The sequence below is a fragment of the Monodelphis domestica genome, chromosome 6 (assembly GCF_027887165.1).
Source record: "Monodelphis domestica isolate mMonDom1 chromosome 6, mMonDom1.pri, whole genome shotgun sequence".
Taxonomy (NCBI): Eukaryota; Metazoa; Chordata; class Mammalia; order Didelphimorphia; family Didelphidae; genus Monodelphis; species Monodelphis domestica.
The window spans coordinates 233,383,202-233,401,677 of NC_077232.1; the positions used below are offsets into that span (position 1 = coordinate 233,383,202).

Sequence of the window (18,476 nt, forward strand, 5' to 3'; positions counted from 1 at the left end):
CCTCCTTATCACCTCTTCCCCTTCCCATCCCCTCCTCTCTAGCATCTACCAAAGAAGCTCAGGCTAGCAGTACTATGTGTAGGAGTGACATAGGAGTGGGGAGATTATGCTCATGGGAAAAAGGGGTGGGGGAAACATTTGTTAATTTACTTAATATCTACACATTGGCATATACTATAGTCATGATGGCAGCATAGAGCCTACTGGAGTCAGTTTTTAGACTAGAAAGAACGTTTTGGAGAGAGGGCATTTGTTTATACAAAATATTTTTACAAAGTGGGAAAGAGAACATACACTAAACACCTACCATGAGCTAGACTAGGCTATATATATGATTTCATTTGATTCCATGGGAACCCGGTGAGGTAGATGCTATTATTATCTCTATTTTAGGCTTGAAGAGACTAGACAGAGGTGAAGTGACTTGCCTAGGTCACACAGCTAGTAAGTATCTGTGGCCAGATTTGAACTCATGTCCTCCTGACTGTAGGCCCAGTACTCCATCCACTTCATTACCTACTATCCTCAAAGTGGAATTTTTTCAAAATGGATTACAATATTACATTGATAAATGCAGTTTGAATAGTGGCTTAATAAATTCTTTTTTTATTCCTGAATTCCAAGCACTTGTGCTTTAGTCTACCTGTAGCAAGATTTTCTAATTTTACATTCTGATTTTGCTAACTGGCATACAATAGCACGTTCTATTTTGTCTTAGAAAAGAACATCATGGGGCAACTAACTGGCTCAGAGAATGAGGCCTAGAGATGGGAGGTTCTGGGTTCAAATTTGACCTGAGGCACTTCCTAGTTGTATGATCCTGGGCAAGTCACTTAACCCCCATGACATAGCCCTTATAGCTTTTCTGCCTTGGAACCAATACACAGTATTGTTCTAAAATGGAAGGGAAGTATTAAAAAAAAAGAACAAGAAAAGAACACCATTTTTATTCTGATTAAAATCACAACTGAGTTTGAGCTCATGTGTCTTTGTGGGCTATAATTCAGATGTTTGGTCCACTTAGAAGCGTTTAATCAAGTTCAGATTCCATTTGATCCCTACATAGACATATTCATTTATTCCATTCATTAAACAAATTTAAAGGGCTTCTCCAGGCTAGATGTTATAGAGGGACAAAAAGTATAAAACATGGTCACTACTTTCCTAGAAACTGGAATCTACCAGGAGAGAGATGATGTGCAGAAATGGCTGTAATGTAAGAATAGGATAACATTGGGACAAGTGTATTTAACCTGGGGTTCACAGACTACAAAGAGGTTAGTGAATAGATTTTAGGACGTCTTTAATGTTGGATAGAGGAAAAAAAGACATTTCATCTTTATTTTTATTTCCTTTTCTAATGAAGAAGCCCTCTATGAAGGGACCAACTGTCCCAAGGGTTTACAAGAGCAAGAAGTCTAAATGTCCTTCCCAGAATAGATCTAATTAACCTACTATTGACTTCACAGATCAGCCTTTCTTCGGATCCCCTCCCTTCACTTTGGGATTTCCTCCCATTTCCCTTCTAGGACTTCACAACATTGAGCAGTGTTTTTCCTGTTGCTCATGGTAGTATTGTTTGTCCCCATGTGAGTCACTAGGACTGGGGAGTGGTCATAAGATCTGACGGATCTTGAGAGATCACTACATGCCCCAGCTCTACAAATAACTGTCTCCAACATCTCTTAGCAGGAAGCCACCAACTGCAAATTGATCTTCTCACCACTACTGGATAGTACTTGTGGATGTGCATTATCATTCCTTGTTGTGGATGGTACTGCTCCCCTCTCTATCTCTATTTAGCTTCAAATATCCAATGGTCCTTCTTCCCTTCTGTCTGTAAGTGACATTCTCCAATCTCCTGACACAAATATGTTATGCTTCCTGTCACTTCTTCATATCTACCTTTTTCTCCTTGAAATGTTTCTTCCAGTCTTTCAAAGTTCATTTCATTCTTCCAATAATCTAGACATTAGAGAGAGATGTATTCCTCCAGCACTTTCATACCTCAATTTGCACCTGATGCTTATGTTATTTGGTCCTAGCAGCATATTTTCTGTAGATCCCTACAAAATTCTCCTTGATTCCCATACTTATATTAAGTAGATCCTTAGACTTTTGTAATGTGTAATTTTTTTGTCTAACCTTTGTAACTGTGTTGAATGTGTTTTTATTTATCGGTTGGTTTTCCAAAAAGGCATAAGTGGAAATGACCCTATTTTCTCCTTTTTCCTCAAACTCCAGTTATCTCTATACTTTTTTGATTGCTTAGCTGGGAAGGATAGGACAAAAATGTTCAGCAGGTAGTAGGAGGCAAAGATGAGAAGAGGTAGGAGAACTGGCTACTCTCAATGAGGTGTTATCACCAGGCTCATAAAAGCTACACTGTAAGAGTCCTGAAAGAATAGCCAAATTGATTGCAAAGCTACTGTTAAGTCATCTTTTAAAGACCTTCAAGAATGACAAAAATACAAGAAGACCAAAAAGGACAACCGATTTTCAAAAAATGGGAGAATGTCAAGTGAGTAGAGGCCATTGAGTCTTACTTCAATTCTTGTCAAGATTCTAGAACACAGGGGCAGCCAGATGGTGTGGTGGACACTTCCTAGCTGGGTAGCCCAGCCCTTAACATTCTTATGCCTTAGAACAGATACCATTCTAAGACCAAAGGTAAGTATTTTTTAAAAAATTCTAGAATAGGATGGTTCATTAATGTATTCAAGTCATACCAGACTAACCTAATTAACTTTTTTTTTCTAACAAGCAAGGGGATGCTATTGGCATGGTATCCTTAGATTTCAGTGAAACATTTAACAAATTTCATATTATCCCAGCAGACAATATAGAAAGATACATTCACCTCCAGGATGGAGATGGATTCCGAACTAATGGGTCAGCTCCAAAACAGGAGGTATCTTGTAGAGATTAATAGATAGCAGCCCAGAGTGAGAGGGCTGGTGGAGTTCCCCAGGACTATCCATCTTTGTTAGCATTTTTGTCACTGAATCAGATGGCAGCATACATGCCGTTATTAACTTTGTTAATATTTCAGGTTGGGAGGGATAGCATCCAGTTAGATGACAACAAAAATTCTTGAAGGCAGAGTGTTGGGTTGAATCTAATTATGATGAAATTTAAGGAAAGAATTCTTAGACTTGAATTAAAGAAATGCAATTCAGGACAGGATGTAGAAGGCATGCCTAGGCAGCAGTTCAGCTGAGATTATGGGTGTTTTAGTTGACTGCAAAGCACAGTTTGAGGCAGAGTAATATGACAGTCAAAAACCTAAGGTGGTCTGAAGCTGCATTAAGACAGGCAAACCTCCAGGAGTAAGAAGATCATAGTTCCTTTGTATTCTACCCAGGTCAGATCATATCTTGAGAGTTGTGTTCAGGTCTGGGGGACACATCGTTAATTAATTAATTAATACTATTATTCCATGGTTACATGATTCATGTTCTTTCCCTCCCCTCCTCCCTACCCCCCTCCCTTAGCTGACACAGAATTCCACTGGCTTTTATATGTGTCATTAATCAAGACCTATTTTCATATTATTAATATTTGCACTATGGGGATTGTTTAGAATCTACATATGGAATCATATCCCCATGTGATCAAGCAATTGTTTTTCTTCTGCATTTCTACTCCCACAGTTCTTCCTTTGTATGTGGATAGTGTTCTTTCTCATAAATCCCTCTGAGTTATTCAGGGTCACTGCATTGCTGCTAGTAGAGAAGTCCAATACATTCAGTTGTACCACAGTGTATCTCTCTGTGTACAATGTTCTCCTGGTTCTGCTCCATTCGCTCTGCATCAATTCCTGAAGGTCATTCCAGTTCACATGGAATTCCTCCAGTTTATTATTCCTTTGAGCACAATAGTATTCCATCACTATCAGATGCCACAATTTGTTCAGCCATTCCCCATGGACACCCCCTCATTTTCTAATTTTTTTGCCACCAGAAAGAGCACAGCTGTGAATATTCTTGTATAAGTCTTTTTCCTTAATTGTCTCTTTGGGGGTACAGACCCAGCAGTGCTATGGCTGGATCAAAGGGCAGACATTCTTTTAGTGACCTTTGGGCATAGTTCCAAACTGCCCTCCAGAATGGTTGGATCAATTCACAACTCCACCAGCAATGCATTAAGGTAGGGGACACATTTTTAAGAAGGATATTGATGAGGCAGCTAGCTGGCTCAGGGGATAAAGTGCCTGGCCTGGAGATGGGGAGGTCCTTGGTTCAAATTTGGCCTCAGATACTTCTAAACCGTGTGACCTTGAGCAAGTCACTTAACCCCAATTGCCCAGCATTACTGTTCTTCTGTCTTGGAACTGTTACTTAATGTTGATTCTAAGACAGAAGGTAAGGGTTTTTGTTTGTTTGTTTATTTGTTTTGTTTTTAAAGAAGGTCAGTGATATTATAGGAAGGTGTCTAGAGGAAAACAACCAAGGTGGTAAAAAGCCTCAAGTTCCTTCCATGTGCAGATTGATTGAAAGGAACTATGAATATTTAACCTGAAGAAGAAAAGACTTAGAGGGATATATGACAGTTGCTTTTAAATATTTGAAGAAATTTCATGTAGAAGAATGATTCAACTTGTTTTCTGCTTTAGACTCAGGAGGATAAAACTAGAAATAATGCATAGAACTTGCAAAAAAAGCAAAATTAGGCTTGATATAAGGAGATTACTTACAACTAGAGCTATGCAAGAATGGAATGGACTTCCTCTGAAAGTGGTAGGCCCTTCTTCTTTGGAGGTCTTCAGGCAAAGACCTTCTGTTAGGTATATTGTAGGGACAAAAGAAGTAGAAAATAAAAATTCTTTTTAAGTATGTGTTGGGCCAGATAGTTACTGAGCTTCCTTCCGACTCTGAAAAGCTGTTAGGTTTTGTAACATGGTAGCTCTCTTCAAGGCAATTGGAAAAGAGTAGGCATGGTTGTCATGGGGGTCAGTTTTATACAAGGAAAAGTAATCACAAGTTTTCAGAGTATAGAAAGAACTACCCTATAAAATTATGAGTTAAACATTTTTGAGGTCTTTGAGCAAAGACTGGATGACCATTTCATTGATCTTTTTGAGAGAGCTATTGATCAGTTATAAATTGAACTTATTGGCCCCTGTGGTCCTTTTAACCATTATAGTCTAGATTGGGCAATTCTCAAACTTTTTATTTTCTTTCTATTCTTAAAAATTACCGAGAGCACCCAGACCCCAAAAGAGCTATTGTTTATGTGTGTTATAGGTATTGGTATTTACTGCATGAGAAATTTAAATATTCTGGTATTATAAGATTGTAGTATTTTAATAAAAATAGCTTTGACATCGTGGATCCCCTGAAAAGAATGTGGGGACTGCATAAGGTCCATACTTTGAGAGCCTCTGGTCTAGAATTATAGGAAGTTTAAAAAACTAAGTAAACTTCTAAAAAAAAAAAGCTTTTCCCAAATCTTGAATCCAAGGGGTTTTTTCTTCTGATTTTAATAATTTGTGAAAGGAAATTCCAAATGCATAAACTTTTACCACTATTTTATTTCCAGAAAGAGATTGAAGATCATCAGCGATTAATTAAAGGAACACCTTTCAAGTTAAATCTCTTTCCAAAAGATTATTTTGACCAAAATCCTTATTTCTTTGACAAAACTTTGCCACCAATTAAGAAACCAGAGACAGTAAAAACAATTACAACACCTTTTAAACCAACTTCTCCTCCTAAAAAGGTAAATTTATAGTTCTAAATAAGCTAGTTAAGGAAAAATAAATTAATTAGATAGTGTTGCAGCAGGCAGAATTCAAAAAAGATTCTTGGGAGGGTGGTTAAAAGAAATTTCGTGTAGTTTAAATAAGTACGATAAAATACCGGGGGGGGGGGGGAGGAGATTATAAAATTTTCTTTATTTTCCACAAAAGAGTGAAACAGCAGAAATATGTCTAAATTCACTTAAATATCACCAGAAAATATTAGAGTCTCTTTTTCTGAAGATTTCAATAAAAGAATAGATGGACATCTATCTGTTTGGCATGGTTAGATTCAATCTAGCCATACTATTCTATGTTTGTAAAAAATAAAAATAATTAATAATTTTATATGTTACACAGAGCGCCTAAAATCTTCAGGTTTTGTTTTTTCTTTCTAGGAGTGACATGAAATCACAAAACAATGGGTTTTTTGCATTCTTTAAAATTCACAGCAACTCATTAAAACCTATATCGTAGATCCCGTATACTAGCTTCATTAAATTACTATATTTTTAAAAGATAATTGATTCTTAACCAAATTTTTTTTTCTTTTCTTAGCCCTTCTGTTTTAGAATCAATACTGTATTTTGGTTCCAAAGCAGAAAAGTGGTAAGGGCTAGGTAATGGGGGTTAACCGATTTGAACCCAGAACCTCCCATCTTTAGGCCTGGCTCTCAATCCACTGAGATTGACCAAATATTTCTGCAGCAAAAGAGAATCACATGATCAGACAAAAGGCATTTGATTAAATTAGTCAGTTGGATTAAACCATCTCTAAGAAATTGAGCTAAATGATCTCCAACATTCTGTCCTGCTCTAATTCTAGGCTCTTGGGATGCTATAGAATTTCCTTAGTGACTTTATATACGATGAAGCCAATGCATCCAATCAAATGAGTAAAGGACTCAGTCAGTTCTTTGTGGAGGTGTCAGCATAGATTCGTGTCCTTTACCTTGTACTTCTGCTCTCTCCTGGCTTTCCTTTTGGTGGCATTCACTGATTCTGAATCCTTGCAGACATACTCTGTGACCTGAAAGCCGTCCCTTTTCTTCCCCTGGCCTTTTAGGGAAGCACTTCATACTCTGGCCTTAGCTTTCACCATTGGGCCAAATCCTCAGGCCCTTTCTTAGACAGTCTTTCTGAAGCCAATCCTTATCCAGCTGTCAACTGACTGCCCATGGCTCCATGCATTTTAGGGGAGAGCGAGCAGCCCTGGCAGCCAAGGCCACCCATTTTCCTGACACCCTGACACCTCCTGGCTGTGTCTCTTAACTGGGCAAGTCCTCTAATTTCTCAGCTCTGGGGCGCTCTCTAATACTACAGATTGCAGGAGAAGGTGCCAGTCTGCTTTGAGAGAGGCAGTTTCCTCACCAGGAAATCTCCAGGACCTAGGAAATCACAGGTCCAGTCCCCCCAGCCCTATCTTTATTTACAGCTGAATCATAGCTAGCATGACATTCTCACTGCTTTTAAACCAGGAGAAAAAAGGAAGTCATTCCTGAATGGAAACATGGCTTATATTTCAGGTTTCATGTTCTTAGGAAAATCAAGGAATTGGCTGACTTGGTTTTATTTTATATTCAAAGGTGAAAAGAAACATCATTTCATGTGATACTTGGTCACTTTGCATTACAGCGCCCATGATAGACATTTATAAAAAGATTGCCATGAAAATAATTGTGCTAGTGTCTGCAGTAGAGAATGGAGAAATAGACAAAATTCTGGGAAGAACTCAAAAAGATTTTCCACATTAAATCCATATACTTCATTGCAAAGGTGGGCCAAGGGGCAGATAGATGGTGACAAATGTATTGCAAAATATTGTTAAGGAATGAGAGAAATCAAAAGCTAATACTCGCTATAGAAACCTCATGCCCAGCTTACTTATCACGAATGCTTTACTCAAAAAAAGAGTCAGAAAAGCAAGGAAAAAATGCATCTAAAAATGAAATTGGTTATGTTCTGACAGGAGACTATTGGCTAACAATGTAGGAATTATTTCTAAATCAAAATCAAATTAGAAGAAAAATCAAAAGAATATGGCATTTGCAGGCCTGGCCTTTATAAATAAACTTGATATTCTTAAATTGAGAGATGAATTAAAAAAATAAACATTAACAAAAATAGACTCTGTGTTTCCTTAGGAAGTTTAGCTGCTATTAGTTGCTGTAACAAGGATATGAAAAAGAGCTTATAAATGACCTTAGGCAGTATATATTTGTGTTCTGTGCCAAGTGGAATGGTATAGTTGGCAAGGACAACATTGATTTAAAATCACTCAAGATTGCTTAAAAGATAGAGCAACAGAGATCACTTTGTTCAACAAATCTTTCAAATAGGTATAAATCAAACCAGAAAGAATGTGTTCATTAAAGTTGTTTGCTACCATCCTGGACAATAAAGTTTTCAGATGGAAGATGGTAAGGTCTTAGAGATGCTGCTGTTTACAGATTAGAGATCACTCAGGCTCATAGTGTTGGAGCTGAAAGAGATCTGCTTGTCCAACTCCTGCATTTTATTTTATTTTATTTTTAATAACCTTTTCTGTCTTAGTAACAACTCTAACTAGGCAATAGGGGTCATGTAACTTGTCCGGGTACAAAGTGTCTGAGGTCAGATTTGAATCTAGTCCTCCTGACCCCACATGTGGCACACTAACCACTGAATTACTTCATTGCCCCCAAACTCCTTCATTTTACAGATGAGAAATCCAAGACTGAGGGGGTTAGGTAACTTGCTCAAGTCATAGCGGTGGTAAGTGGCAAAGACAGCATTTGAACTAAGATTCTTTGTGAATCTAGCATTTTTCCACTGGAACATTGCAGAGCTTCCTAAATTAGATAAGAGAATTCAGCCCAACTCTACAAACACACAAGAAAAAAACAGTTGAATAAAGAATACTTGTTATTCAGACCCCAATATATAGATGGATGGACAGCTTATAGACATAGTTCATCATATGTATGGTACTTATATCTTAGGCTGATATTGTAAATGAACAGTAAAGTGGTGCAAAATTGAGCAGAAAGAATAACATGTTGCATTTCATTTGGGAAATTACAAAGTGCTCTTCATGACTTCAGGCTATGAAATAAGGACATTTTCCCTTCCCTTCCCTTCCCTTCCCTTCCCTTCCCTTCCCTTCCCTTCCCTTCCCTTCCTTTCCCTTCCCTTCCCTTCCCTTCCCTTCCCTTCCCTTCCCTTCCCTTCCCTTCCCTTCCCTTCCCTTCCCTTCCTTCCCTTCCCTTCTTCCCAACATTAGTCTTCTTCTCATGATACTGTTTTAGTTGTTAGCCATGGAATATCACAGCCCTTGAAGAATTAAAGTTGTTGTGAGGCACAAGGCAGTGGAATGGCCCATGGAAGGTTTTTAAGTACACTTCAGTTTATTACCAAGATAGGCATAAAGAACATCATTAGTGAGACACGTGACCAAAAAAGCGGGGAGCCCAGTCACCTAGTGAGGGAGAAGGACAATAGGTGGCAAAATAGATGAGGTAGAATTTATAAAGGGCTTAACACTAGGCCAACATGGAGTAGGGTTTCACAAATGTTCTGGCCCATTCCATGGGCTACACTTGTATTCAGGCAACATCAAGAGGTCGAGAGGAAGGGATCTAACATTGGATCCTGTGGAGGATTGAGGGGGAGATGTGGATCAGTTCCCTATGGATAAGAAGGCATTAAGAAGATATGTCTCCATCCTTGGAGGTAGTACTCACATCAATGAGATTACAGAGTCATTGAACTGTCAAAGAAGGTTTTTAATAATGGACTTCCAGAGCACTGATTCCTTGGCCAAAAGAAATGAGTTTACAATGGGGGATTGTCAGACTGGTGATATAGTGAATATCTGTGGTTGTGTGGTGAGGCATCTTAACTCTATTCAAGGTGCCCTGCCTATGTATAAGGACAATTGCATTCAGAATATTTGTAAAATGTTTTTATATTTGGAACTTATATTTACAGCCAGGTGGTATGAAAGCAGGAACATTTGACCCTTTCCCTCTATATTCCAATGACCAATATGGGAGAAAATTTGAAAGAGATGTCACTAAAACAGAGAGGATTTTCCATCCAAGCAGTGGACCAAAAAGCCGTCCAGTTACCAGTATAATGTCTGCTAATGTAAAAAAGTAAGTATAGCTGTTTATTTCTACTTTGGTTTCTTTTGGCTTAGACCTGTGATTTCATTGGCAGAATTCTGGCTGATGTTGTTTGCTCTCCTGAAGAGATCATCTCCTGCTCAGCAACTTTTCATTTAGATAGTTTAGGGCCCAGAGAGTCATACAACCAGAATCAGAGGTGGGACTTGAATCCAGGGCTTTCTGACTCCTAGATTAGCTCTCTATCAATTATACTCTGACTACCTCTCTCAGTTCAGCCTTTTTACTCAGTCACTTCTATAACTTCCTTGATCTGTAGTTGAATTGTTTTGGGTATGCCCACCAATGCAGATTGCAGCCTTCTTAAAACCTAATAGACAGTTTCCAGAATATACTTAGCCAAACAAGAGAACTTTCTGAATCTGGGGGGAGGTATCCCTCAGGAAGTAACATTATTTATCTCCTTCCCTCTTTCTACATGTTTTATACGCTCACAGGAATGAAAGCTGAGCGAGCCCATTGAGATCATCATTCTGATTTTATAGATGAGGAAATAAAGGCCTAAGGAGTTTGAGACTTCCCCAAGGTTGCCAAAGTCCTATGATTCTAATTTCAATTCTCTTTGTACAACACCACAAAAATAGCCTTTCTACTATATGGAACCAAATCCTATCCTCATGCTCCTGTCTCAGTTATAAAAAATGCATTACATTTGGTCAGAGGCTCGTGAGTCATCTAGTCCAATCCTGTCAATTCATAGCTGAGGAAATAAAGGGCCAGAAAAGGGAAAGGACTCCCATAGGTCTATAGACATAGATTGTAAGCTGGCAGAACTGGGATTTGAAACTGTGTTCTCTGACCACAAATCTTCTGTGGTCTCATTCTACCGTATAGTGAATATAGTGTTATGGGTCTTACTTTTAAGTTGTCTAGAACTGAGAGTAGTTGGTATTAAAAAAATCAAGTTAACATAATAAAAACAATGCTTTCTTTTATATAAAGAGATGGCATAATAAAGATAAGATTTGAATTGTTTGTTGTTGATGACAATCCTTACTCTCTTGAAAGGTCTTTATTGTTATCAGACTGCATAAAAATGCATTCATTAGAGATATTGATTGCATCTTTTTATGGTGGCATTATTGAAAACCAGCAATCAGCTTGGAAGAATCCATATATCAGTATAAATCCTAGGGCATTAATTGGGCTATATAGCCTGTGACCATTAACCCAACCATTCATTCCAAAGGAGTTCCATATTTTTGACATTGTTTTTGTTCTTACTGTGCCTTAACCAACCAATTAGATAACTGTATCTGTCCAAAGGTGGACTTTAAGAGAGAAATTGACCTTCTTTTAGCCAATGACAAATTCTCTGCAAAAATAGCAATAATGGCATTTTGGATGGAAGTAACAATGCCATTTTTAGAGTGTGTAATGAGTCAGAGAAACAAGGTGGTAGAATGGGGGCAAGTACTGAACTTGGGAGTCAGGAGAGGTCTGAATTCAAATCTTGTACAACACACTTTAGCCCAGTGGCCATAAGCAAATCAGTTAGTCTCTCTGTATTCTGGGTTCTTTATCAAAAGGAGATTAATAATCTTATAGAAGAGAGACCATGTAGCCTCAATAAAGAAGTAAAGAATCCTGGAATTTCACCTAGTAGTTCTTTGATAGGTGACAACTGGCAAATCACTTGGTCTTTCTTAGCCCAAATTTTCTCCTCCACTAAAAGGAACGGGCAGTAAAATTGATGATAATTTTCTAAAGCAAAGCAAAGTAAAACAGAACAAAACAACATCAGTTCTCTTTTTTGTGGTGGTTCTTTAATCTTGAGAACAAAACAATATGAAGACATACTGACTATATATTGTCAGTATGAGAGGAAGAAGTTGCTGTCTGCTCCCTGGAAAGTAAAGAATTTATATTCTCTTTTCATAAGGTGATGTATCAAATAAAAAGTTGTTCATATATGCTATTTATTATAAATATGCCTACAAAGCATAATCCCATAAGTTAGGCACTGCAAATGAGGTTTTTCTTATTTTAAAAATGAATAAGCGGAGACTTTTGTAAAGGATTAACTTTGCAAAAAGCAAGAAGCAAGTTGCAAAAAGCAAGAAGCAAAGAGAACCCACAGGGCAATGATAGGGTCAACATTCTACTTGGAACTCCCAGGAGCTGGGACTGGAATCTAAGGGAGTTGATAACAGTTGGCGAGTTAGTGGTGTAACAGTTAAAATTAGTTTCTCTGCTAAGAGTATTATATTTTTATGAGGTTTATTAAAGATTAAAAAATAAATACAAAATAATAAAGCATGTGCGTAGGAGGGCTGAAAGGCCCATTCACTTATACTACATCTTGAGAGACGCATGTCTTTGGAAGCAGAAGCAGGAAGAGAGACCTCAGTAGGCTTTACAGCCAGTTTAAATAGAAATTTTTATCTCGCCCATGTGGGGATCTCAGTGAGAATAAAGGGCATCTTGGGAACTAGAGTAAGGACTTCTGGGGATTGAAGTTCAAATCCCCATTTTTACAGTGGGTACTAACCTGCAAAATAATTTATGTTGGCCAAAGCAAAACAGATAGGAAGTAGGTTGGCAGTTGGGCTATCTGGGAACATGCCATTGATCCACCCCAGCACTTCCAAGGTGCTAGTATTGCTTACCTTATTTGGCACGGAATTCTGACACTTGATTGAGTGTGAATGGGGATTTAATTTTTTAAAGGGCCCAAAGGCACATAGAAGCATTTTTTTGTTGTTCTGTTCTTTGATGTTTATAAATAATCAAAGTGGGTAATAACAGAACATATCTTATATAATAACTTTGTTTACTGTAAACATCATGTTAGGGGACATGACAAATGTGTTATATTTTCTATGGGATTATGTTTTACATATTCCTTATGTTTTTATCCTGTTTCCACAGTGTTGCTATATGGTTTTAGGATATGTGTGGATGGCATTAACTATACGATCTGTGTTAGCCTATGTACCATTGATTTGTATATGTTTATTTGTATTCTATAAATGAGAGCTATTGTGTTATGGATAACAAAGGATTCTGAGATGAAACAGATGATTATGATAATGAAAGATAAAATAGAGGTGATGGAGTTATGTATGAAAGAGAGGATGATTTTAACCAATGATATTGTGAATGATTTAAAAGATAATCATATTAATAAGGAAAATAATATTATCTAGATTGGAAAGGGAAGAAGCAACATGCAATAAAAATCAAGCATCATTGTTCCCTTTAAGAGATATTCCTGTTTGACACAAGATGAGATATATAAGGTCAAAACTCATAAATTGTTTATACCTGAAGATTTGGAAATGATTAGATGTAGGACTCTGCCTTTTTCAGAAGAACCTAATAAGGTAGTAAGAGAATATTAACTAAAAAGGAAAGGAACAAATTCATAGAAGAAACAAGGAATGATCCACGGCCATGAGATTTTCAAGGTTTGGATATTAATTTATCCCATGATTATGAAATGATGAACCAAGCCAAAAGGTCAGTTACTGATGTGATGAAGAGATGCACTAAATGCCCTAATGCTTGGTCTAAATTTGAGAATATTAAACAGAAATTAAATGAGACACCTACAAATTTCCTTGAGATAATCACAGAAGCAGCTGAAATATTCTTAGGCGTGAATGTGTTAGAAGAAGACACAATTGCACACATTAAGAGGATATTTGTAAAAAAAAAATGCATGCCCTAAGATTAAATTATTCTTTAGAAATAATTGCCTTGATTGGGAAAAGATAGGTCTAGAAGAATTAAGGGGAAAGGCAACTTAAGGTGTGTATGGACAATGTTGATAAATATGCAGACAGGGATACTGTAATAGAGGATTTGAAGAAGGAATTGAGGGATGCAGAAAGTAAAGCAAGAAACAGTGAAATAAAGGAAATAAAGGCAGTGGCAGCTCTAAAATCTGTGCAACCAATATAAGCCAAGAGAAAGGAGATCTGGACCTCAGAGATGTTTCTTGTGTAATTGTGTTGGACATTTTGTTAGGGAATGTAGGTTCAGAAGGCAATTTTCTAGACAACTAAGTAGGAATGGTGGATATAATAGACAGAATAATTATAATAATTATTAAAAGAGAAATAATATAAACAGTTGCCAAAATGCTTGCTGTCAGGGAGTTCAAGCACCTGATTTGAACACTATGCAAGAGTGGGTAAAATCAGGAGCAAGACCCAAATATAGTCAAGTAGTGAATGGGCATAAGGGTGATCAGAACAAAGGGGCATGTTCATTATGAAGGTATATACCTGAAGTTCAAGGGAAAATGGAGATAAGGTTAATGAATTAATAAATAATGTGTTTGAAACAAAAGATACTGTAATTAGTGTTCATAATTGTGAGGTAAAAGAAAATTGTAATGCAAAATTGGTGGAAAATTCTAGTGATTGCAAAATAATGGAAAATAGTGAAGAATGTAAATTAAATAAAGAAAATATGATTGTAAATGAGAACAATGATACCAAGGTCAAGATTATAAAGACCAATGAGAATAGTGAAAAAGCCGATGATGGTGTTAAAGAAATCCTGGGAATATAATGTAATTCAAGCAGATATAAATTTGGATGGACAGGAAATGACTGAGCTTTGTACTGATGTTACTGTGCTTGCACCAGTGTTGGAAACATTTCAACCACCTAATAGTACAGAATCACATGTGTCTATAACTATTGGAGATCAGATTTATGATCTTCTAATTGATACTGGCACCAGTAAATCAGTTTTGCAAAGTTTTCCTAAGAATTGTAGAGCTGTTGGTATAATTGAAGTAATAGGTGCTACTGGCAAACCACAGAGAGTAGCAAAATTACAACCAAAAATGATTACTTTTGGTCCATTATCTGTGGAGCATGCATTTCTGTGTATGCCAGACTGTCCAATGAATCTTTTAGGTATTATGTAAATTAAGGGCAATAATCCAATGTACTTATACTGATTATATCTCATTACATCTACCAGAAGAATCTCTGAAAGCTTTTCCATTGTCATTCTTAGATTCAGTCAGTACAGAGGGTGACTTAGATTTAATCTATCCAATACCTGAGAATATCCCTGAAGATCTTTGGTCAAAGTCTTCCATGGATGTAGGTCTATTGAAATCAGCTACTCTAGTAAGGGTGAGGACTAAGGAAGGACTAGTTCCTTGTGTACCTCAATATCCCTTGAATAAAGAAGCAATTGAGGGTATAAGGTCAATCATTGAATCCCTAATCCAACAAGGGATAATAATACCTTGCTACTCAGAATTTAGTACCCTTATTCTTCCAATCAAAAAGCTAAAGTTAGATCTGAATGGCAAAGTTGTATAACATTTTATACAGGATTTAAGAGCAGTCAGTGATTATGTAATCAAGACTCATCCTGTTATACCAAGTCCAGCTGCTATAATTTCTTTTATCCCAAGTCAGGAAAGATATTTCACGGTGGTAGATTTATGCTCAGCTTTTTTCTCAATTCCAATTATGAGGATTCTCAAAAGATCTTTGCTTTTACCTGGGAAAAAAACCCAGTAGACCTATATTTCATTTGCCCCAGGGTTTTACTGATTCCCTGAGCCAATTTTCACAAATTCTAAATAGATATCTAAAAACTCTAACATTCAAAGAAAGTAAATTGGTGTATTTTGTGGATGGTATTCTCCTTGCATCCCAAAATGCTAAGGTGTGTTTAAGAGATAGCAAGATTCTTTTGTTAGAATTATATAAGTGTAGGCATAAAATCTCCAAGGCAAAATTATAATGGGTTTTGCCTTGAGTGCAATATCTTGGTTTTGTGTTATCAGGGGGTCCTGAAGTATTACATAGAAAAGAATAGCTGATATCCAGAAACTGAGTGCTCCTAAGACCAAAAAGCATCTCAGAACTATTCTTGGAACAACTGGTTTCTATAGACAATGGATACCTGGACATAGTGAATTAACAAAATGTCTAACAGATTTAACCAGGAATACAGAACCAGAACATCTGAAACTAAAGCATGAACATCTGTAAGCCTAATTAAGTAAGCTTAAAGAAGTCATTTTATCTGATCCAGCTTTGGGTATCCCAGAATATATAAAACCATCCCAACTATTTGCTAATGAGACCACATGTATTGCTTCTGGGGTACTGACACAGACTTTAGGACAAAGTTATCATCCAATTGGATATTATAGTTTTCAGCTTGATCCACTTGCTGCAGGTACAGTTCCTTGTCTAAGGGGTATAGCAGCTGCTTCAGTGCTAGTTCAGAAGTCAGCAGATTTAGTTTTGGGATGTCAATTGACTGTATATTGTTCACATCAAATAGAAACTCTAATGAGGAAACTTCATACTCAAGCTTATTCAGATCAACGAATTTCTAAGTATGAAATTATTTTCCTGAGTAGTAAGAACATCCAGTTGAGGAGGTGTAGTATATTAATTCCAGCTATGCTTCTTCCTGACTTGCCAAAGAATGGTGAACCAGTACATGAGTGTGTAGAAGTAGTAGATCTAGTGGATATACCTAGGAGGGATTTGAAAGCCTTGCCTGTTGAAAATCCAGACTTTCTGTTATTCACAGATGGTTCTTCATATTTATGTAATGGAATTTGAGGTACAGGTGCTGCAGTGGTCACAGAATTTGAAACACTGTGGTATGGCTCATTACCTAGTAACCTTAGTGCTCAAGGAGCAGAGTAGAAGCATTGAAGCAAGCATGTTTTCTAGCCGATGGTAAAAGTGCTAATATTGTTACAGATTCTCGTTATATATTTTCTGTATGTCATGCAACAGGGAAAATCTGGAAACAACGAGGTTTTATTACTGCATCAGGAAAAGCAATTGCACATGCAGAAATAATAACTGAGCTGTTGGATGCTACCCAAAACCTAAACAACCCAAAGAAATCTCATAACCAAGAGTCCTTCTTTGCTCCAGACAGCAGTTCCAGAGAGATGTCACCAGCACCAGTAGAAATCAATTTTCTCTGTAGCATCAGCAATAGGAACAGGAAGAAATATCAAGACAGCCAAAGGAAAGAAACCACTGGTTTTCTGGGTCCACCCCAGAAATACCAGTTATCCTCTGGTTTATCCTGACAGCAAGGGAAAAACAGCTTCTCCCTCCTATGGAGCTCACCAACTGTCAGCAACTCCCTCAGTCTCCAGTCCCAGCTCCTGGGAGTTCTAAGTGGCATGTTGGCCCTGTTATTGTCATATGGGTTCTTTTTGCTTCTTGCTTTTTGCAAAGTTAATCCTTTACAATAAGATGCAGGAAAGTTAAATAGTTTGCCCTTTGTTGCTTTTTAGGGGCAGCCCAAAACTTGAACCCAGGTTTCTCAGTTCTTCCTGCTCATTCAGTTACATCTCACTGTCATAATTTTCAACCCACTGAATTACATTTGATTTCAAGATTTTATGAATATTTTGCCAACCTAGAATTATGTATTTTCAAAACCTTTTAAATAAGTAAACCTCAAAACAATAGCATTAGAACTTGTGGTCTAAAATTTGCATTCTTTAAAAAAAAACCTCTTCTGTCTTAGAATCAATACTTTGTATTGGTTCCAAGGCAGAAGAGTGGTAAGGGCTAGGCAATGGGACTTAAGTGATTTGCTCAGGGTTACACAGCTAGGAAGTATATTAGGCAACAAAATTAGCTTTCTTAAAGCCTGAACTACTTTCATTTTTTTTCTAATTAATTGGCTTTACATAGTGAAGATAAAAATATTTTTAATTTTGTGGAATAAATTTGTTATTGAAAATGTCAGAAACTTGAAGCAGATTAAAAATGTGAAAATATTTTTAAGTAAAAAAGTATATGCTGATAAAATCTCCAAGTAGTAAAAAACTAAATACCTCTTTCCCCCCCAATTTTAGGTCATTAAATTCAAAGAATTATCTGACTACATCAATACAGTCCTACTAGCACCTGAAAGAAGAAACTTCCTCTGATCATCCACATGTCCGTAATTCATTTTTTAATAAAATAAATTTACAGAATGTTTGTGGAAGTAGCAATTCAAATATAGAAGATGTATTTTCATCTTTTATTATTTTAATATATCAAAGGAAATCTTTGATAATTAAAAACCAACATGAATGATTCCATGTGGTTATGATTTGTGCTATTTGTTGTTTCTCACCCAGCCACATTTATAAATTTTGAAGTTGTTGAGAATTTCCAAGCTTTTACTCCAAGTTGAAAAGTTAGTAGATTAAGAAATTAAAAATCTTCATGTTTTGTTTTATTTCTCCAAAATATTCAAGAATAGAATTTTAAAAGCCTTCTTGAATGATTAAAGTTTACAAAGAAGAAATGTTAGATGATTTCTGTTGGTTCCACTCTGTTTTATAGTTCCATGAATTTAAGTATTTATTTTTGCATTTGTATAAATTGCTTGAATTATCTACATGTGTCTTCTTCCGTAAAAGTTACACTTCAGTGTGTCTCTGGCATGGAGGTATGTATGATAAAAAATTAACACATGCTCCACTCAAACTGTGTGAGACAAAAATGAGCATAAGTGTCCCACTCACTTAAATAAACAAAACCTGGAGTCAGAAGGTAGGCATAAAAAAGGCAGTTGTTTATTCCTTTCATACAAGGGGACATTTTAGTGATGAG

At 36.8% G+C, this 18,476-nt stretch overlaps 1 protein-coding gene across 3 annotated transcripts in view; it reads left to right on the forward strand.

The window, feature by feature from the left end:
* The window catches only part of CFAP96 (cilia and flagella associated protein 96), a 50,475-nt gene extending 32,624 nt beyond the window's left edge, over positions 1 to 17,851 (forward strand). For all 3 annotated transcript variants that reach the window (XM_001363274.4, XM_007496043.3, XM_056802966.1), the window contains exons 6-8: positions 5,542 to 5,721; positions 9,710 to 9,876; positions 17,729 to 17,851. In XM_001363274.4, coding sequence (XP_001363311.1) covers positions 5,542 to 5,721; positions 9,710 to 9,876; positions 17,729 to 17,777 — 396 coding nt within the window. In that variant the 3' untranslated portion in view covers positions 17,778 to 17,851. The remainder of the gene's footprint in view (positions 1 to 5,541; positions 5,722 to 9,709; positions 9,877 to 17,728) is intronic.
* Positions 17,852 to 18,476: the final 625 nt, after the last annotated feature.